This window comes from Podarcis raffonei, chromosome 13 (assembly GCF_027172205.1).
Source record: "Podarcis raffonei isolate rPodRaf1 chromosome 13, rPodRaf1.pri, whole genome shotgun sequence".
Classification (NCBI taxonomy): Eukaryota; Metazoa; Chordata; class Lepidosauria; order Squamata; family Lacertidae; genus Podarcis; species Podarcis raffonei.
This window is the reverse complement of record NC_070614.1, coordinates 36814140-36835950: the sequence shown is the minus strand read 5'-3', so window position 1 is coordinate 36835950 and position 21811 is coordinate 36814140. Positions and strand designations below refer to the sequence as shown.

General features: G+C 44.7%; 1 protein-coding gene across 10 annotated transcripts in view; it reads left to right on the top strand.

The window, feature by feature from the left end:
* Window positions 1-21811, top strand: part of PPP6R1 (protein phosphatase 6 regulatory subunit 1) — a 53853-nt gene that overhangs the window by 16970 nt on the left and 15072 nt on the right. For 9 of the 10 annotated variants that reach the window (XM_053360660.1, XM_053360657.1, XM_053360653.1 and 6 more), the window contains exons 2-15: window positions 7863-8095; window positions 9661-9847; window positions 11374-11511; window positions 12369-12434; window positions 13899-14011; window positions 14755-14868; window positions 15461-15626; window positions 16095-16247; window positions 16850-16993; window positions 17469-17533; window positions 18334-18449; window positions 20328-20413; window positions 20934-21023; window positions 21692-21789. In XM_053360660.1, the coding sequence (XP_053216635.1) occupies window positions 7869-8095; window positions 9661-9847; window positions 11374-11511; window positions 12369-12434; window positions 13899-14011; window positions 14755-14868; window positions 15461-15626; window positions 16095-16247; window positions 16850-16993; window positions 17469-17533; window positions 18334-18449; window positions 20328-20413; window positions 20934-21023; window positions 21692-21789 (1763 nt within the window). In that variant the 5' untranslated portion in view covers window positions 7863-7868. The remainder of the gene's footprint in view (window positions 1-7862; window positions 8096-9660; window positions 9848-11373; window positions 11512-12368; window positions 12435-13898; window positions 14012-14754; window positions 14869-15460; window positions 15627-16094; window positions 16248-16849; window positions 16994-17468; window positions 17534-18333; window positions 18450-20327; window positions 20414-20933; window positions 21024-21691; window positions 21790-21811) is intronic. The other variant, XM_053360654.1, reaches the window with a different exon arrangement.

Genomic DNA, 21811 nt, shown 5'->3' with positions numbered 1-21811 from the left:
CAATTGCTCGTGTGGCGGTAGGCATTGGTAAGAAGGGGTTAAGAGGATGTGGGGGGGGGGAGGAACGCCATCATCTCCCCCCAATGAGCAAAGGGTGGTCCGTTAAAGGACTCCGGGGGGCGTGGCCCTGTCCGAAGCCTATGGAGGTGTGGGCCAAAGGCACGCCCCAGAGCGGTGACCCGGGGGAGCTCCTAGTCGACGTGCCTCGGCGGGAGACTCCCCCGATATAGTGTTAACCCTTCCCCGTGTCTCCAGCAAGTGGGCTGGAGCCGGATAGTCGTTAGGACCAATGCCTAAGCCAATGCCTCTCATTCCTGAATTCAATAAAGTTGTGGCCTAATTCGCTCATTTAACCTTAAACTATGGTGTCTCGTGTCTTTATTTATCCTGGTGGGGGGTGGGAACTCGCCACGCAAAAAGGTACAGTTGCTGAATCTAACCTTACATGCCTGACCTGATTTGGTTTCTCAAGGTTTGGCACAGCTACCAAAGGTATAGAGCCAGTTATTCCTTAAGCTTGCAGCACTGTCTGATTCTTGCTACTCTATTCCTGAGCATGACAAGCTGAAGTGTGTTTCCATACCCTGAGGGTGGGATTGTTTTTCCATTTTTCAGCACTAACGAATGCAGGATTAAATGGACTGCTTCAGGGAGATTTTAAAACCAGAAAACAAATGCAAAAAAGGACTGAATTGCTTCCCTGTATTGGTTACGAACTTTCAGTGTTTGTGTGTGGAGGGGGGGGGGGATAAGCCCTTCCTCCCATCACTTCCCATTATAGTATGTCATAATCTAAACAAGGTAGATAGTGGGTTGGATCCAGACTGCTAGTTGCAGCTGGATCCCATTGAGGTCAGTAGGAACCAAATTACACATGGCTAATTTTTTCACATTGATTCAAACGGGACCTAAGTATGACTTGCTTTAGTTGGGAAACAGCACCATGATAAAGCAGTAGTCAAAGTAAGAGCACAGGTTTACAAGTCCATAATAATGTTGGCCAATACACCGTCTCACATATATTTCAAGCTACTGATTTGCCATGAAATATAAAAAGAATGTTGTTTGCAAGGAAAAGGTATAGGTATATAAGGAGAATTCCTGGACTCCAAGATCCAGGTTTGGAGTAGGTACTTTTTGGTGAAAGAACCCCAGTTGAGATTTAAAATCACAAAATATGCAGCAGCAAAGTAAAGCATGGAAATATAGCCTGTTAGACCTTTAAAATATGATCTTGTGTGTTCCAAAACTTCCCTCTTCCCCAGCATAGAAAAAGACCACACATTTGGTAAGTTAAAAATTGTTTACTTACAAATTCTCTAAAAGACAGATTAATGTGCTTCTCCATACAGCATTCAGAAAAATTACACCGACAGTAAAGCTTGATTTCATTCCAAAGTGGTTAAAGTTCCTTAATTATTGGTATAGTAACTCAAGAGTGGTTTGTGAGAGCCATGCGGTCTGAACTGGAACAACCAGCTCAGACCTCATATGCTGAGTTCATCAGTTGGACTGAAGGGGAGCAAAGGCTTGATTACCTAGTTCCTCCCAAGGTGAGCTAAGCCTGACAGGCCAGCTTACTCTATGGTCAATCCCTTTATGCATGAATTAGACTTAAGCATGTTGGTTATATAGGGCTGTGCTATCCCTGGTATTGGAAGACATTTCTCTGCTGCCAGTCTTAGTAGATAGTAGTGGGCTGGAAGACATTGCTATATATCCTTATATATTCCAGCATGGTTCTGAATTCCTTATTGGCTTTTGCTTTGTCCTCTCAGCATTCAGCTATGGTTCAGCTTCCTTAACTATGGTTTGTCAAGATGCCTGAATTCAGTAAGAAGCATGGATCATGTACACCTAATTCCTATTCTTAATAGCTGGCTTCTGATATTGGGATTTCTCAGGTGTAATGACTGAATGGCCAAATCATTCCATATGAGCTTTGGATTTACATGGTCCCCTTTTCCCTTCACTACGACCCATCACATGTGTGGGTTCTTTCCCTGACTACTTGGTTCATGCAAACTGTAGCTTCCAAAACATTTCCACTGAATGGGCAAACTATGGTTCACTTTTTCGCTTCAAACCATAAATATGAACCAAGATTTTGTCGTGAGTGGGGAGAATCTGAGCGTGTGAGGAGGACAGGATAAAGGAGGCATCTGGCCCCAAGGCTGAGAACTGGTAGCTAAACTGACTTTGTTTCCACATCTGAACCATCCCAGTGTGAGAAACCAGCTGGTAGGAACAGGGTTTAAGCAGGTCTTCTCCTTGCTTCTGGCTCAATTCAGACATGGTGCCAAATCAGAGTGCATAAGGGGAGGAAGCAGTTTACAATCCTAAGGACGGCCAAGCCGTGGCTTGGTGTTACATGAGAACTGGCTCATTGTTGTCTTTAAAAACACACACACACACACAACCCCGACTTTTGTACCTGATCAAGTTCTCCTGCAAATAATCCCAACTGTGTCCTCTCCTGCTGGGAATTTTCTGGACAGACCATCCCGTTGTTTTCAGAGGTCCATCTAAGACAGTAATATATTTGGTCAGTAAAGACAAATATGCAAGTCTAAGATAACCCAGAAAAGTGCAGATTTTTTCTTAAAGCAAAATCTTTTCTCTGGCAGATTTCTTTCTTCTATTCATGCTGCTGCAGAGGTCTTCCTTGCTACACTTGTGTGTGTGTTTAAGAATAGTGGAAGAAAACTGCCCCCGGTCTTCCAGATTTTTGTTCTCCTTCCCTCATTTTCCATGGCTGAAAGGAGGATGGTAGAACCTCCCCACCAACCTGAACTTCTAAACGCAGGACCTTAAATACTGCTCACAAGTAGCAAAGTCTTTTTCATGCCTTGTTAAACAGGTACTGTGTTAATTGGATTACAAATTGACTGACCTTATTGGAGGAATGGGCTTATAAATGTGCAAGCAGCCAAAGTAAGAGGGGAAAAGCATTAAGATGTAAGAATATTTTCAGCCTGGAGATATAAAGGAAGGTAGATTGGAAGGAGCCATGCCATCTTCAATAACATCTTCACAAAACCCATTAGAGGAGGCAGTGCAACATTAGCAGAGCTTGGAGATACCTAGCAAGTTTTCAAAGTCAGTTTGGGTAAAGGTTGGTGGTTCTGTGGGTAGACCCAATTATGCTATACCCTAGTACCCTAGTAAAGTACCAAAAGTGATTCTGCAACAGGTGTCCGGGGGGTGGGGAAGTTTTCTTTATCATAATCACTTGAGACCTGAATTGCATAAAATGTAGCTTAATCTTTCGTTCTTCTGTTAAGCACATGCTTTTAATCTTCTCTCTTGGCTTGGCTCAGAGGAGATTTCTCTTGCAAATCACTAGGGATTTTCCAAAATAGTTAAATCTTTTTTCTTTCTTTCTTTTCAGAAAGATGTGGGTTTTTGGTTGTTTTTTGACTTTTTCTTCAGTTTTCAAGCAAGTCTGACGAAGAGAGGAATTAAGAGAGCAAATCTCCTGTTTGTTAAATTACAACAAGGCTGACGTACAAGCTGCTTTCCCCTTGTGTTTAGGGGAGCCTCTTTGCCATTTCCCTGAGCGAGTGGAGTCAGGCTGCGCCTTCGGAGCTATTGCATGACAGATAGTGGGAGATTCCCTTTCATTCAAGGCCCTGAGCAATTGCATTAAAGGCGCTTCTCAAACTGCCTGATTAGGCACCGCTGGAGCAAAGAGCGGCTTGGCAACATAAAGAGCAGTGTTGAATCAGACCAAAGGCCTAACTTGTTCCAGCCTCCTGGGTGTCATGGTTTGTGTATGTGCATCTCCCCCGCCTTTGATAATAATAAGAAAGAAAATAGCTAATGTATCGAAGCCTGGGGTCCTAAAAACTCGATGCTGGTGCCTAGTTATTGAAAATACTTGCGTGTGGTGCGTGCCTCCCACTTGAGACAGGGCTAGTTTCTTCAAATTCAGTGCTGAATGCCAAGAACCTGAAATGATTCCCCCCCTCCATTCTTGCCTTCCACTCTAAACAGGATTGGGAAAATTCCAGGTGCTTACATGTTGGGACAGATGCTTAAAATATGTGGCAGGGCTTGCCCACCCATGCCCTTCACAGCCAGCCTTGCTATATGGACAACAGGCATATAGTTAAGCTGAGGGCTACGCTTCACAAATGCGTATGGCAGTTGTGAGGGGGATGCGCCTGCATTGGTTGGTGCATGTCCCTTAAAATGTTTGACATCAGTGGCCTAATCCAGGGGGTCAGCAAGGTTTACCTCACCTGGGCCGGTTCACTCCAGTGGAGATCCCTCTGTGGGCTACATTGCGCAAGCATATGCGCCTGCGATTTCCGGCATCTGCGCAGACTCGATTTCTGGTGCCGCAGAAGCGAGTCACTGCGCTGCGCCGGTTTAGTGAAGCACGTGGGGACTCGCCAAGCAGGCGGCTCGGGGGCCTGTTAAACGACCTCCGTGAGCCGCTTGTGGCCCATGGGCCTTAGGTTGCAGACCCCTGGCCTAATCCTTTCCTGGTGTCACGGTCCGGTTCATGGGCAATCAAAGTACCGGCAGGGGATGTCAGGACCGGGGGCAAGATGGTGGGGTGGGAGCAGGAATGGGGGTCCAGGAGTCAGGAAGCCAGGAGTCAAGAAGCCAGGGGTCTGAGGATCAAGAAGCAAGGCAAGGAACGTGTTGCTGTGGCAAAGAGCCAAAGGGAAAATGCTGTCCTTATATCCCTTCCTGGCTCTTGCCACCAGGTGTTGTGAATTACTAATCGGCCTCACCTGTATGGCCACGCCTTGCCTCTTCAGAACAAACTTAGGAAGGCCCCAGTCCTGCAAAGTCCTATTTGTCTCAGGGCCTGGCTCCTGCATGCACACCTGACACCTGGGCGAAAGGTGGCATTTGTCAAAGAATGGCTGGGATCTGATAGGTTTGAATAAGAAGTGCTAAAGTTCTGTCAGCTCTAGCACTCTCTTAGCTGGTAAGCTCACAAGCAAGGCAAGGTGGTAACAGTGCCATCCCTTGTGGGGGTTTGTCCTCCTCAGACACTGTGAGAACTAGGAATTTGCTTTTTTGAAGAAGAGAGCTGGAACCAGAGACTGGGTCTTGTTTGAAATGCCACATGCTGTACAGCGCTGTGACTTGAATGTAACTGATAACACAAATGGTGTGGAGCGAACCATGGGGACTGAACTCGGGTTTTAATGGTTGGTGGGTTGCTTTGGGAACTTAATTGAGTCTTGTGTTATTGTGTCTTGTGTATATTTATAAAAACATCTAAAATCTCCCAAGCGTTTTTATATTCTGTTGGAGATTGTGTGCATATATGCACACAATCTGCCTTGGAATTCTGATACAAGGGGTTACATAAATGTGTTAAACAAATAACCAACCTACCTCACATGGTTGTTGCCAGGCTAAATGAGTTGTGGGTAGTTAAGTCAATTCACAGACTTTTTTGTGACCTCCTTCTGAGCCTAGGTTTTGTAAAATAAAGGGCTGAACTTCACAACGCCTGCCTCCACCTTTCTCCTCTCTTTGCCCCCTCCCTCTCCACCCATGTGTGTTGGCAGCTTGTGCTGAACACCAGTCTCTCTGAGTTGATCTGAGGACTGCGGTCAGAGCCAGGCTGCCTGTGCTGCTATATTGCAAAAGCCTTGTGTCAAGGTTGCTTGGAAACCGACTGAAAACTTTTGGCCTTTGCAGTTGTGGTGGCAACAGGGTTGAAAAGGGAAGCGGGGCGTCTCCAAGTTACTATTTGTTTCTCTCTGGTTTTTCCCCTCCCTCGCTGATGATACAGAGAATCTTTTTGCCGCTTTGGATTGCAGCTGTAGTTAGGGAAACCTGCAAAACATGCACGAGAAACGATGGCACGGAAGATAGTGTCATTTGTGCGCTCATGAGATCATTACTGCTGTTCTTGTATGTTAGTTACTTCACAATATGACTACTACCCTTTTGGCTTTTGCTTGTGGTTAGTAATCCATATTTGGCCGAAAGCATGTATTGAAAAGGGGTGGTGAAACCAGCCCATCTGCTTCTCTTCAGTCACTCTGTCATGCTCCCAGTCATCATGGGTTTGAAGCAGAAATTATCCAACTACAGGACAGGTTGAAGTTCCAGTCAGAGCTAGGATGTTGAGGAAGGTAGTGCCTTCCTCCTTATCAGTCAAGACCTTGGTAGATTTGTGGCACCCGAAAAATCCCATGATGGCTGGTTAAGAATGGGTTTCAGAAAGAGTTTCTGCTTTCTTCATCAGACTCCAGAAAGAGTCTGAGAGAGCCTGTTACATTTTTCTTCCACTGCCAGCAAAGAGCTAGCTACCCCAATCTACTGATTTCTGCATGTTCACTTGTAGAGCATACCCAAAGCAAAAACAATAAGGAATGCAGCAGGTGCAAGAGACCAGTTTGTTAGTCCTAGTATAAATTCTGATTCAATTAGTCTTCAACGGGAGATTGAAAAAAATAAAAAGAATACCTCTTATTTCTTGGAGCTTCTGAGGTGTTGGGCTCTCAGGAGCCACCAACTGGTCAGCTGTAGTTGGACTCAGAAGATCATTGGCTCTTTTTAGAGCTGGTCCACTAAGAAATGGCCATAGGCATGAGTTATTTCTTTTTCTTTGGGTCTCCTGGTGAACAGTGAATTGCCTGACATATTTACAGTATTATGCTACTTGCATGAATACATTTGTCACATTCACCTGTAGAAGAGATGATTTCCTGGAGGAGGGAAGTTTGCATAAATTTAGAAGGGGTGTCCAGAAAGCTCATAGTTAAGGAATAGTTAGTCTGCTCTGAATGACCAACACCAGCCACACTCAAGTTCTTCCCCCTTGTTTTGTTATTTTGCTAATTGTTTTCCAGATCACCACCCTTCCCATCAGACTTGGCCTTACTGGACACTTAGCATCTTAGCTGGGAAATGCTCAGGTTACAACTCCCTCTGCATCTGCTATTCCTTTTTTGCTTCTCACTGGCACACCCACAGTCACACAAAGCTCCAGCTTAATTTGTGGCCTCAATGGAGTCCTCTACATTCCTCCATTCCTGCTCGGCTTGCCTTTAATGAATTCTGTTGGATGGCTTATCAGCTCTTAGATCTTGGCCGTTTTGCTTTACCTTCCTCTGAACTCATTTCTATTAGTACTTATTTCAACATCTGCTTTTCCTTTTGTAGTTAGGTGTGCTAGTTTGAGCCAAATGTTCTCACCCCTAAATTGGCGGTGGCCAACATGGTGCCCCCCAGATGCTCCCACTATCCTTGGCAATTGGCCATGCTGACTTGAGCTGCTAGGAGTTGGACTCCCAAAAGCATGGATGGCACTACTACGCTGACATGCTCAACCTGGCTGAACCTCAGGATGTGCTGGCTCCACCCCAGTCCACCTTCTTCCTTGTTTCTCTTGTATCTAGCACAAGTCAAGTCCACAGCCTTTATCACTGAGCCACCCAGTCTACCTTGTTCTGTTTATACCTGTCCCATTGATTTTCCCATGATGTCCTTATCCTCTCAGTTATTGCTGTTCCCTTCCTGGGAATAATGGCTGTCTCTGTGCCATTGAGTTTTCAGTTGGAAACAGTTTTATGCTAGGCTCTGATCCACACCTTTTGTGCAAGGATTGTTTCGAATTAAGAAGGTGCAGTTGCAGGGCTTTTTTTTCAGCAGAACTTGCTGAAACTCAGGTGGGCACCATTGTCATTATAAGAGAAAAGGGGAGGTGTCCGTGGTGAGTTCCAGCACCACTTTTTCTAGAAAAATAGTACAGGACAGTTGTATGGATGATTACTTTAGGAGACTTGCACTTGCTAGCTTGTGATGCATGTGCTTATCTCCTATCCCATTGTTGGTTGGTTGGTTTTCAATTGGCCCCTCTGTTCATTTTCCATCCTCCGCAGCAAGCCATGTTCTGGAAGTTTGACCTCCACACGACCTCTCATATTGACACCCTCTTGGAGCGTGGCAACGTGACCCTTTTTGAACTTCTGGATGAAGAGGATGTGCTACAGGAATGCAAGGTGGTCAACCGCAAGCTGGTGGATTTCCTGGTTCAGCCTGAGCACATGGAAGCACTGGTCACCTGCGTGACAGAGGAGCCCCCTGGGGACGTGGATGAGAGAGTACGCTACAAGTAAGTTGTTTTGGAAGGGGGAACTGGATGAAAATGGAGCTTCTCTTATTTGTTTGTTTGATATGTTCAGAACAAAGAAGAAATGTGCCATGTTCATTTTCCTCGTTTGGTTCTTTAGTAGTTCAGCTGCCTATGGGGGCAGGGTGGTAAAAAACTGCATGGTTGCTGCTTTTTAATTTTTTTAAAATGGGAAAAGTCAAGGCATCAGCTTTATTGAGACACCATGCTAAACTATAAATCCAAGTGATATCTGAATTGACAAACCATGATTTGCAGCAAGTTGGGAAACCATGATTGGAAACCATAGTTTCTGCTAACTGTGGTTTGGTGTGATTTAATAAACTGTAGTTACAAGCTGCTGCTCCATCTCCAAAGGCCATGGCATGTTGAGTTGTGAGCATATGGGAAATTGGAGCAGAGGAGCAGCTCTGAATGATGGATTGCCTGTACATTCTGAAGCACAAGCTATGGTTTGGCATTGGGTGGGCATATAATTCCAGGCTTCATAAACCATGGTTTCTCGTGCCAGAAGCAAGCATTGGGCCTGGGCACTAGCTCTGGCTTGGAGTTCCTGCTTAGCGTTGAGCCACAGTTCCTGTTCTGAACATGAGGGAGAATTCTGTTTTAAAACAAATTGGGCTCTCTGCACTGAAGCTGACCTACAAGGCGACTGGCAAGCGAGGAGTGTGCAGACTTTGTTTGTTCCTAGATTAATAAACCATTGCTTATAAAGCCTGGAATGTTGCCTCCAAGCTGGCCCAGTACCTTCACTAATAGCAATATAGTTGTTCTATATTTAGACCATCTTGGGAATGAATGAAACCTGGTTGCTGTCAGAAGAAAGTGTTATGCATCAACTGAAAGGAAACTTAATAACTTAAACTTGAAAAGTTCTCTAGTGTATTTGTGCATTAAGCCATAGATGTCACTGCATCATAAATCTTCTAGGGTTGTAGCCAACTAAGTCTTTGAGTAGGAGTTAGAGAGGGAGGATAGGTAGGCCTGTTGATCTGATAACAAAGCTGTGCATATATTCCATGATTGCTGTACGAGCTCTGAATTTTGATGATGTGTGCAGAATTTGGCAGTTTGAAAACCTGCTTCGATTAAAACAAACATGGAGCAGAATGAAAATAATATTGAAAGTACATGGTCAGTGCCTGCTAAAATTTCAGTAACCAAAGAAGGGAATTGATACCTTTTCAGTGATTGATGGGCCAAAGCCCTGTGTTCACCCTGGTCCTCTCTCTCTGACTTGAATAAATAGAATAAAGTATGTGGAATAAGGAAATCTTCCTGACCTCCTGACATATTGCATACAGATTGTAAGAGCTGGCTTTTCATGGGGCTGAATTTGGGATTATCTTGCTGTAGAACATTATTTTGCCCTAAACTAAAACACAAATATGGTAGGTATCTCTTGTTTTGGAGATACTGATAGATCTTGCCAGGCAGGTGGGCCAGCACAGCCACACAATGTTCACTCAAAAGGAAGAGGCTGGTGGAGTTGATTATGCATCAGGTCTGGTTGTGTATTTGCTTTTTTAAAAGTCTCTCTCTTATAGGTATCCAAGTGTGTCGTGTGAGATCCTGACATCAGACGTCACCCAGATAAACGACGCATTGGGGGAGGACGAGTCTCTCTTGCGGCGCCTCTACGGCTTCCTGCAGACTGGCGGTATCCTCAACCCGCTGCTGGCTAGCTTCTTCAGCAAGGTCATGGGGATCCTTATCAACCGCAAGACTGATCAGGTATCTTTGCACGTGCTCATCTCAGTTGGGCGCTATGCCAGTTTTAACTCTTCCATGTTTTTAAAAGATTGCTAATACTACTGCCTTAAATTTGCAGTGTGAATTTTTAAATGATGCTCTAGTAAAAGGCAGCCTTTAAATATTTTGATTAAATGTCCCTGTCCCCTAAATGGCTTCATGTGGCTAAGGGAACTTACTCCTGAGAATGCTCATTATGTCCTCCTGAACAACTTACAGAAACCCTAGCAAGTGAGCTCATTAGGAAATACGTGGTAAATATTTTCTAACTGCTACATCCTCATGTGGCAACACTTGATGTAGTCCACATGAGGAGCCTATTGACTCTCAAGCATTTATTCGGAATCCCTGATGTGCTAAATACTAGCTGTCGCCATACAAAGATGCACCCTGAATTAGTATTGACCATGTGAAAATGATGCCGCAAAATAATCTCATGGTGACTTGAAGCATGTCAGAAATAAGTATCAATATTGGGCTTTTCAAGCTAGTGAATTTCGAGATGCATCTGGTTGATCAGCTTGTGAAATAGGATCCTGGACTGCATGGGCCTTCAGTCTGATTCAGCTGGGCTGCTCCTCTTATAGTTCTGGTATACATTCATTAAAAACCATTTATATACTCTATGCTGCCTTCCTCAGAGAATCTCAGGGTAGCATACATGGTGTGTGTTCCTTTCTATCTTCATGGCCTTCTCATGATTTATGTTGGGTGAGTTACTATCCCATGGTCACCCACCAAGTTCTGTAGCCAAGCAAGTTTTTTTTAAATCCTTATGATGCCAAAAGTATGTGCTCAGATTGTTTTATTTTTAAAAAATAAACAGACTTGACCTTCCGTTCTCTTTCTGAAGAAACTCAAATTGGCTGACAGTATTTCTGTATTTATTGTTTTTGTATCTTGCTCTTCTTACAAGGAGTTTAAGATTGCACATGTACTTTTTCTGTCTTTCCCTCCCCCCATTTGTCCTCAATACAACCCTGTAAGTTAAGTCAGGCTGACAGTGAGTGACCCAAGATCCTCTAGTGAGCTTTACTGCTGAGTGGGAACTTGAACTCCCTCCCCAGTCCTAGTCAGACACTTTGACCCAGGAACAGCCTAACTCAGGGATAGCTAATAACCATGCCATCCAGCAACACCTGGACTACAACTCCCATCATCTTTGACTGTCTGGCTTTGTTGACTGGGGCTGATAGGAGTTGTAGTCTAACAAAATCTGGAATGCACCATGTTGCCTATCCCTACTCTAACCGTTGCACCACGACAATCTTGCAAAAATTCAAAACCTAATGATGAGACAGATGTCCAATATGGCCTTTACCTATTTAAGGAACTTGAACCCAATTGTAGACTGGCTCATAAGAAATGTATACCATATCTCCTTTCTGTTCCAAGGTTTGATTCCAGAGTCACCACAACACTGTGCAAGCTTACTTGAGATGACTCTCCTTTCCTTTCCTTCACGTCTCATCCCTTCCACCCCACTCACTTGCTCTGCTGTCTTCCAGATAGTTGCCTTCCTGCGCAAGAAGGACGATTTTGTCAACCTGCTGCTATGCCACATCGGTACCTCGGCCATCATGGACCTCCTGTTGCGGCTCCTCACCTGTGTGGAGCAGCCACAGCTCAGACAAGATGTGTTCAATGTAAGGGTCCTCCTGCAGGCACTCCTAACTGTCTCACCTTCCTTCCTCTTTCTTGAAATGGCAAGCAGCACAATTTCACATTCAGTCCTCAATTGTTGTGTTTGAACCTTTCATCATTCACAGGATGAAAGGTTTTGGAAACATATTTGCCCTATTCACTGGAACAATTAGAAGGGAAAGATCTGCAGTTCAGTAGGCTTAGCTAGAGAATATCTTCATTATTTCCCCAAGTGCCCCTGATGTGAATCTTAGAAATGCTGGTGTTTGTGGCGCATTCAGTTTATTGTTCTTGTAGGTTCTAGTTTGCTTATCTGGAGAAGCAGTGTAAGAGAAACAGCAGAATCAGCTACCCAAATAGAGGTTTGCCCTTTTTTGTTGAAAGGTAATAAAGCAAATTTAGTCCATGTTTCCTTATTGAACAACCAGCCATCTGTTCTGGAATTCAAGGTGCCACCCTTCAAAATGAATCCCTGCTCCATACCTCTGCACTGACCTCTAGTGTTCTCATAGCGGCTATGTGGATACATACCTGATTTCAGAATACTCCTCTTCTGTAGAATAGCCAACCCTAAGTTGGGAAGCTTGTCTCTCACAGCATCCTCATTTGAAGGTCTTGTGTTTTGAGGGCTTCCAAAATCCAAATTGCATGGTATTTACCAATAAGATTCCAAGGATATTGGTAGAACCTTTAGAGAAACAATGGGGCACAGAGATCAGCACTGTAAGATAAAATTGAATGCATATGAGTGCAGTCTTCTGTCCCTGGGAGGTTTTGGTTGGTAACTGGAACAGGAGTGAAATATACTTGCTTAACCTTTCCATCCATGTTCATTTCACCCCCTCCCCTCAATCAAAAGTGGCTTAATGAGGAGAAGATTGTGCAGAGGCTCATTGGGATGATCGACCCTTCAAAAGATGACAATGTAAGTATTAAATGTGTCCTGGGGCTTTTCTGCCCTCCATTGGAAAGGATGTATGTTTTTGTGTGGGGTAGGTGGGTGGTCAGGGCTTTGAACTTCTTTCTCTTAGCTGATCGCAGTAGGAGCCAAACATGCTAGACTGCTTGTGGTGGAATTAAACAGGTGTATTTCATGCAGCCTAATCCCATGCATATTTCCTCCCATTGCATTCAATAGGATTTTTCTCCCAAACAAATGTGTCTAAGATTGCAGCCTTAGTGTCTTGCGTTGTGATGATGATTATTTCAAAGTCGAGCTTAGTGAAACCAACCCAGACTGGTATTCAAAATCAAGCAGACCAGTGCCACTTATGCATGCCTTGGTCGTATCGTATTCTAAACATGGTATCTGGAGATTTTATAGCATTTAACCTATTAAAGAAGGAGCATGATGCCATCCTCTGTGAGGATTCAGAAGCAGTCTATCCAATTGTGCAGAAAGGTGAAGGATCCCTTCTGCAGATGGGAGAAGGATGGTCTACAATCATGCTATAAACCTTCAAATGTCCTTTTGCTATGTAAATAAACTGCTCAGAAACATAAGCTGGTCCATAATACAGTAGCAAAGTGACTAACGTGAGCCTTCCACAGTTTTTTTTTTTAAAAAAATCTAAATTCTATTTGGAAGCACACTGGGAAATAAGGTACAAGCTTTGGCCTATAATGCCATAAACAGCTTGGCACCAGATTATCTGTAGAATGTGCTCATTAGATTCAGCTTATAGTGGGAGGGCCCCTCCATCAGAGCTTAGACAGGTATCAACAAAGATGCAGAGTCTTTTCCGTGCTGGCACCCTATCTTTGGAGTGCTCTTCCCAGAAAGGTTCATTTGGCTCCTATACGCTTCACTTTTCGGTGCCAGGCAAGAACTATTTTATTCTCTCAAGACCTTCCTGCTGATGACAGTTCCTTGCTAGGCTTGCTCTTTGTTTTGAGGTGTCTGGTGTTGATGAGGTTTCTATTGTTTGCTGTCCTTAATACATTTGCCTTGTGGTTTATATTGTGAGCTGTATTGGAACTGTAAGGCGGGATAGGAAATGTTTTCAGCAAATATAATTACTGAAGTTTGAGCACCTTCCAATGATTATTCTCAGATTGCAAGTAAGACAAGGTGGCATGTAACCCTGGGCTTTAAGGCGATGGAGGGCAGCTAAATAGACTGCATACCTGCCTTTAGTTTCAAGGGTAATCCTGCAGGAGGACAGCATCCAAAGGGAAAGTGTGATCGGTTAAATATGGGGTTGTATCCAATTAGGGTGTGCTCAGTGTAAACCAACTGATGTTAATGAACCTTTGTTAGTCAGGTTTAATGGGTCTACTCTGCGTAGGTCGAGCATTTGATACAACTCATAGTCTCCAAGTGTGTCAAAGTATTGCTTCCTCTAGAGCAGGTCTTAATTCGTTTTCTCTCCTTATCCCTGCTACACAGCAGCATTCCAATGCTTCACAGTCCTTGTGTGACATTATCCGGCTGAGCCGTGAGCAGATGATCCCAATCCAGGACAGTCCTGAGCCCGACCAGCTACTGGCTACACTGGAGAAGTGAGTACCAAGCCAGTAGCAGCACTGGCAGTAGGGAATAAGAGAGACCCTTAGGCCAGGCATAAGGGTTGTCTCAACTAACGCCGATAAAAATTTAGAAAGGGGGGGAATGTAACTCTCATCTGCTTGTCAAGATCCTTCTGATATTGAATTCCTGACTGCATTTCCAGTTAGAAATGTTTTTTATATTTATTTTGGTGGGCATGTGGACTGAAACTAACCCACATGGAGTAAAACCTTGGTATTTCGGAGGTTTTTAATTTTTGAGGTTTGTTTTATTATTTAGATTTTGTATAATGTGTATTTTTATCTTTGGAAACCACTTTGACACCTAGATGGTGAAAAGTGGGGTGTAGTTTTTTTAAAATAAAAAAAAATTAATTAATGGAATGTTGTTTAAATTTATTCAGCAAGACTATTACAGTCAGCATTCAATAATTTACCTCTTTAAACCGGCCCAGCCTTGCTTCTAGACCCTGCTTGCTATACAGCAATGCCTCACCTGGTGCTGAGGTGCAGCAGTCCGCTTATCACAAACTGAGGGGCCCCTGCCTCTGACAAGGATGTGGCTGTAAATATCAGATGGGTCTCACCTCCCTCCCAAGTTATTGTTAGTTGCTATTACATTTTTCTTTTTTATCATATACTTGTGCCGTTGCTAAGTTTTAAAAAAAGACGCAGAAGCAGCGTCTGAGAGTGTCAGGCCATTTTAATAACCAGTTTCAATTCTTGTTCGTGTCAAGGCAGGAGACAATTGAGCAGCTGCTAAGCAATATGCTGGATGGAGAACGGAGTGAGTCTGTCATTGTCAATGGGATCCAGGTCTTGCTGACCCTGTTGGAGCCGCGCAGACCCAGGTGTGTGGGGTGGGTCTTATACACGCACAGACAGAGGTTGTAATGCAACAGGTGCATCCTGTTTGCAGTACAGCAATGTTGCATCCTGATATCCACTTTCCCCCTTTAAAAACAAAAACACCTAAGCCCCTGAAGGTTGTGGTCAAAACAGATATGCCAGGTCTTGTAAAAAATCTCCAGTAAATCTGGATGCAGCTGTGTAGGGAGGTCAGGGCTTCGGGATCTGTCGCCTAGCTTTTGGCTTTGGAAATGATTTCCTGATCCTGTTGGCCATCGGGCTCCAGCATCCATATATTTCACTAAACGCATTTTCCCTTTTGCTACTCCCAAGTCTTAAAATAAACGCAACCTTTTCCCCTCAAGTAGTCCCAGCCCCCTCCAACAACATGAATCCAGGAAGCAAAATGGATTGCGCCAAAGGAGGAGAAAAGGATTCAAAGCTTAATGCACGACACCTGACTTGATTGGCATAATTTATTCAAACAATTTGAATTTCCTTGGCATAGAATTGAGGTAGCTGAGGTTTGTCCTTTGCGGAAGCCCTTAGATCTGGATGTTGAGACATGCTGGTTGCTCTTGTTCTTCTTTGCAGGACGGAGCTGGGCGGCATGGGGGGCTTTTACTGCAACCTGGAGGGGCAGATGGAGATGACCGGGCCCAACTGTGAAGTGGCTTCAAGCCAAGCCAGTCTGGGCACTCTGCTTGCCATCAAACAGCGTCTCAGGGAGCTTCACCAGCTGCTGCTTGACCCACCAAAGGTTGGTTTGTGGGTGCACTTGCTTCGATGGCATGGAAACGCTGGGGGGATTCCAGCAGCATGCTTGGCCTTGAGGCCACTTCAAGAGTTAATAGTATTCTATGGGTGCAAAGGGTCCAAACCCCTCTGTCTGGTGTGGGATCCTCAAGACAGTGTCCTCAAACAGCCTCCCCCAACCTGATGCCCCCCAGATGGTTATGTACTAAAACTCCCATCAGCTCCAGCCAGCACAGCTGGGGGTTTGCAACCCATGACCACCTGAAGGGCACCAGGTTGGGCTCATTATAGGCAAGGGGGCAGAATCTAAAAATTCCATGGTTATAGTTTATCCTGAATTTATCCTCTCTTGGCGGTTGGAGTCCCTTCTCTGGCACAGCCCAGCAGTGAGGTGGGAAGGGAGTGTGGAGGTGTAATAGGGGCTTGTGATGGTCCTGGAATGCTCTCTCTTCTTGCCCTCTCCCTCTGGCAGAAAGAGTCCCTGCAGACGACGTGGGGGATCTTGGACCCTCCGTTGGGCAACACACGCCTGCACGTGGTGAAGCTGCTGGCCAGCTCATTGGGCACCAACAATGCAGCACTGCAGGATGAGATTATAGAGCTCGGGGCCCTCGACACAATGTTGGTGAGTAGCAGCACGACACCCGTTGTCTGTTGCCTCAGACCCTGCTCTCCCAGGGTAATAGATGCATATGTTTCTAGGAGCTTGAAAAGTTTGTTAGGCTCTTTTGTTTTTCAGGGGTGGGGAGGAAGAACAATACTTCTGGAAAGCTTGTTGTCTTTGCAGTATTTGTTTGATGGACAATACCAAGCCCTAGCACTAAAAAAAAAGACTTGTCCTGAAATGACCGTGTAAATAACAACAAAGTTGTATTTTAGAAAGAAGCTGCTGCAAAAAATTCTAGAGAGATTGCCTAATTTAAGTATTCTTAGTTGACAGATTCAAAGTCATAGTACAAGAAATAAAAACAAATCTGCCCAGTTAATTGTGGGAGGGGGTTTCTTTTCTTACTGATGAAAATATTTTTAACTGATTTAATGTTGCTGGTGGTTTAACATTTTCAAGTTTACAACACTGGTTTTTTTGTGTGACAGTGGTATTTCAAAGAGTGGCCAATTCTTAATTTGGGTGAATGTAATCAGTTGTACAATTTAGACACTATAAAATGCTGATTGACTATATTTATTTAATCATTCATTCATTCTCCTTCTCTCTCTTTCTGCCAGGACCTCTACTTCAAGTACACATATAACAACTTCTTGCACGCTCAGGTGGAGGCCTGCCTTAGCAATGTCTTCAGTTCCCATGCTGGGGATGAGACTATTGAGAACCACTCGGAGCCCCTCCCAGAGAACCCTGTCATCCAACATGTAGGTTTTAGTTGTGGGGTACCTGTGGTTTCAAGCTCTTTGTATGGGTTGGGGCATGAATTGTTGAAGAAAGGAGCAGAAGGTTGTGATCCCATGTGAAAAGTGGGAGATGAGAATTGAAAAGCAGTTTTCAGGGCTAAGAAAACTACAGTGAGTAGAATAGGGTTGAAAGTGGTTGTCTGGGCTTAGTTGACAATCACTGGATTGCAACCCACCTTGGGAATGGACTAGCTGGGAGAGGCTCCCACTGTTTGGCATCCAGAATCTTCTGTCTGCAGTTTTCTTCAGTTTTAGCAGAAACCACCAACACTTGTCTAGATTTTACTGTACGCCAGTGAGGACCAGAAAGCTTTTAAACTGCAAGCTTGAAACCTTTTGGGTTCTTGTTAAGAAACTGGAATCCTTCTTAGTGCAATGTGGTGTTGCTGTTCCGGCATCCCTTATGTGATGAGCCCCTTTGTGCTCCTCCCTGCAGTTGCTGCAGAAGTGTCGCTTAATCCAAAGAATCTTGTCTGCCTGGGAAGAAAATGAGCTATCACAGTGAGTACTGGGGTGTCTTGGTTGGATTTTCCTCTCCCCATCTTCCCTGGTCTAGAACCCTCTCCCCTGGAAAAAAACCCAGTGCCCTGGGCAGACCCAGACGTCAATGGCAATCTAAGATTCCAGAATACAGAATCTCCAAACCATGGCATCTAGCAATTTCGGAGTGCATTATAATGCTACATAACACTGGGGTGGGCAGACCCACTCTTTCTGTGCCCCCTTTTTCCTGGAGTTCTTTCTGCTCATTCCCTAATGCAGCCTTCCTCAGCCTGGTACCCTCCAACCCCACTCCCTTTCAGCCCAAGCCAGCCTGGCCAGTGGTAAGGGGTGATGGGAATTGTAGTTCAAAATATCTGGTTCGGGTAGTCTGTCCTTCAAGGCTCTTTTTGCTCATAGTGTTTCATGGGGTGCTTGCTAGCGCCTTCCATTCCTTAAGGTCCTGACCTCCTGCTGAGGATACTTATACTCCTCCATGCACCTGGAATATTCCTGCTACTGCTTGTTTAAAGAAGTGTGTGTGTGCATGCATGCTGCTGTAACTCCTTCCAACAACCTCTAGTCTTCTGTGGGAGTGTGCTGAGATCAATCCATTCTACAGTTCAGGGCAGTAGTCTATGACTGTTCCTTCTGGTCATCCCTTATGCATAATCAAGCCATTTGTCCAGCTTCAACCTACGAAGGCCATACATATTCTAAAGCCTCCCATTCCTCTGTCATTCCACCTGTGCCTTTCATTTCCTAAGGGACATGGCCTGCAGGAACCCCGAGTCTCCATCCTCTCCCATCTTCTGTTGCAGGTCTGATGGGGGAAGACGCAAGGGCTACATGGGGCACCTTACCCGCATTGCCAATGCCTTAGCTCAAGCCTCAGAGAAGTGGCCCCACTCCACCCTTATCAAGCAGCTCTTGAAAGGTAATGGGTTTGGCAGCTCCAGGGCGGTCAGGGTCATGTGCCCTGCATAGGGTCTGCTCAAATGATTCTTGAAGGGCTTTGTTCCTGAAGCGTAAGCTCTTTGGCTCATGGAAGCATTCTGGGAATTCCACTCCTCACCTTTTCCAGTGGGAGAAATATGGGGCTCATCTCTGTGCTGGAACGCTGCTGAGTCTGGGGTAGAATGTGCTGTTTATATAGGGAGATTCCATCTGAGCAGGAACTAGAGATCATTACCTTTCTAGGTCTATTCTTCAGCCTTAAGAACCCAAGTTAAAGAAAACTGGATTTATATAATTCTGCAAATGTGCATACCATGAGTGTGTATTTGTTTAGGTTTGGAAATCTGCATTTATATTCATTGGAGACTGGGAAATTAGGGTTTTTGGGGGAGGCAGGGAGATTTTTATCCAAGGAGTTGAAGGCAGTGTATGTGGTGCCTGCCCCCAGCCCCATGTTATCCTTACAGCATCCCTGGGCGGTAGGTTAGACTGAGAGAGAGTGGCTGGTCTAAGTTCTGCCAACAAGCTTCATGGCTGAAAGGGAACTTGAACCTGAATCTCTGCAGAATTAGAGTCCAGTGCTCAACACGCTACCTGATACTGTCTTCATGGCTCAGTAGTTGTAACAAAGTGCTTTTATCATTTTGGGCCCATAAGAGGTATTCGTATCAAAATCATGAAAAACTGATGGGCTCTCCTTTTTCTGTTGACACCACTTGATTGTGTCTGTATTGGGAAGATGGGGAGGGCAGATAGAAGGCCTGATGACTTGCTCTGTTATTTTTACCTCATGGAAGAATGTAAAATCCCCCCCCCCAATAGTTCCTAGTATGCAATTGCTGATCTCATACCATCCATACTTATAAAAGAGGCTTGTGGCATTTTAAAGACTAAACAAATCTATCATGCCATAAGCTTTTCTGCATCAGAGTCCACTTCATCCGTTGCAGTATACATTGCAAGCATTTCTTCTAGAAGGATATTTGGTCTGATCCTAGATGACTTTAAAAGGGAATTGTTAGACTGATCCATGAAGTAGAGCTCTGTCAATGGCTGCTAGCCATGGTAGCTTATATATAGAAACTTTATGTTCAAAGGCAGTAGCAGTTTGGGGGAGGGGAGCTTTCTGGAAAAACATCTCGTAAACCATTTCATAAACTGTTGCAGACTTCTTCAATCTGATGCCCCCATCAGCACAACCTGACCCTATTATTTCAGGAGTGGGGTTGAGCTTCCATTTCAAAGACATGAAATCCTGTTCCTCTCCCCTTATACCTTCTCTTGGAACAGGAAGTAATGTTAAACAAAATTTCATGTGCTTGGAATGGATTTGGGCAGCTCACACATGGTGAATGAGCTTGACCTCACTCAGTGACAGCTACTGCTTTGCACACATTTGGAAGAGATCAAGCCAACCTGTGGTGGAACATTCAAGTGAGCATCCTGAAGAGAATTTGTCAAATGAAGCAAATGTAATTGGCTAAAGTAATGTTTAACTGCTTGCATAATTCCACTTGCTGTGAGCTTTCATAATGATTTATTAATTTATTGGATCCAGAGGGTGGTTTATTTTTATACTGCTTTTCATCCCAAATTCCCCCAAACTAGGGTAGCTAAGGTCCTCTGCTGATCTTGGTCTTGGTAAGAAGAGAGAAAGGGAACTGGTGGGTGACAGCTGGGGAAAGGGAATGGAGATTTCTTCTGGTTGATGGGAGGTGTTCCTTAACTCAAAGCTATCATTCATGTGTGGCCGCTCCCTCTTGTATTTTGCCATCTCCACTTGCTACCACAATGTGTATCATAAAGTAAGGTCCTTCTGCCATCTCACCCACCTGAGCTGACATGTTCCACTTTGCAGAGCTGCCTGAGGAGGAACAGGAGCAGTGGGAGAAGTTTGTCTCAGGGCCCTTGTCGGAGACTAACAAGAAGAACACTGTGGATCTTGTGAGTCCCCTCTCTTTGTGTCTTACGCTCCAGCCACTCCTGATTATAAAATGGTTGGCAGGGTTCTGGAAAAGGTACTACAAGAGAATGGGAAAATGGTCCCCTTTCTTTCTGCATCCATCAGAGCGCTCTCTGTTACTGTCACATGCCACATGTACTAGGTCTTACCACTGCCATTGGAAAAATGAGCTTTGTGGCTCCAGAGTTAAGCACTTGGTTTTTTGTTAAATGGCTGCTTTTCCAGCTGGCCAGAGTCTGCCAAAATGCTTAGCTTGGCTGACGGCGGTGGAATTGATAGAACAACTACAACTCCCATCAGCCCTATGGCCAATGGTCAGGGGAGATGGGAGTTGGTCCGTCAACATCTGGAGGGTCACAGGTTCCCTACCATTTCTGTGGGGAATAGTAGGTTCTATTAGCTGATTCTCTGGGGCTTGGCCACTCAATTCTTGTGTTTTATTTTGTTTTATTCCCGTCGGAAGACTCACCTAATGGATTCCTTCATCTTCCTTTCCTTCAGGTTAACATGCACAATCTCCACTCATCAAGTGATGATGATGAGAACGACCTCAAGGAGTTCAGCTTCCCTCAGGAGGCTGTCCTGCAGCAGGCAAGTGCGGCACCTTCCAGTTGTGCGCCATACCTTGCCCCCTTGTCTTGCCAGGGCTGGAACCACTCCCACCTGTCTGCTTGCTTAGAAACCTAGAACAATTTCCCCATCCCTAAGCAGGCGCAGGGTCTGAAATTCTTAGGCCTGCTTTGGTCGCTTCCCCTGCTTTTCTTCTTTCTTCTCCACAAACTTTAAATTGTATCCTGCCAGCCCCATTCCTCACCCCCTTTACTGCCACTACATGTGGAATCCTGACATTCTGTTCTCCTAGTTGCCACTTTTCAGTACCTTTTTGTTGTCTTCATGAGTTGCTTTGTACACAGCTTTGTATCTCTTACCCAGAAAAGTGGGTTACAAAGTGATACAATATGAAACAGCTAAACGAAATGCTGGTCAGATGCCGCTTGTCATCAAGCAAATGATATTTGGGATGAGCTCCTTCCTGTAAGCTGAGTTCAAACAGGGTTCACTTGGCAGATTTGGATTAGGAGCTGTTTGGGGAGGGGGGAATGACTATTGTATTCATGTGTTCTCATACAGCATTTAGGTAGATCCATTGGGCCTAGTAAGTTTCTCCTCCTCTCTCTTCCTATACCCTTCCCCCCATATTTCCATTCGAACTGTAATTCACATTTAGCCTCATTTCCTTTTCCTCCTCCTCTTTATAGGCCTTTGTAGATTACCAGCTGCAGCAGATGACTTCGGCGTTCATTGACCACTTTGGCTTTAACGATGAGGAATTTGGCGAGCAAGAAGAGAACGTCAAGTTAGTGACACGGTTCACGGCC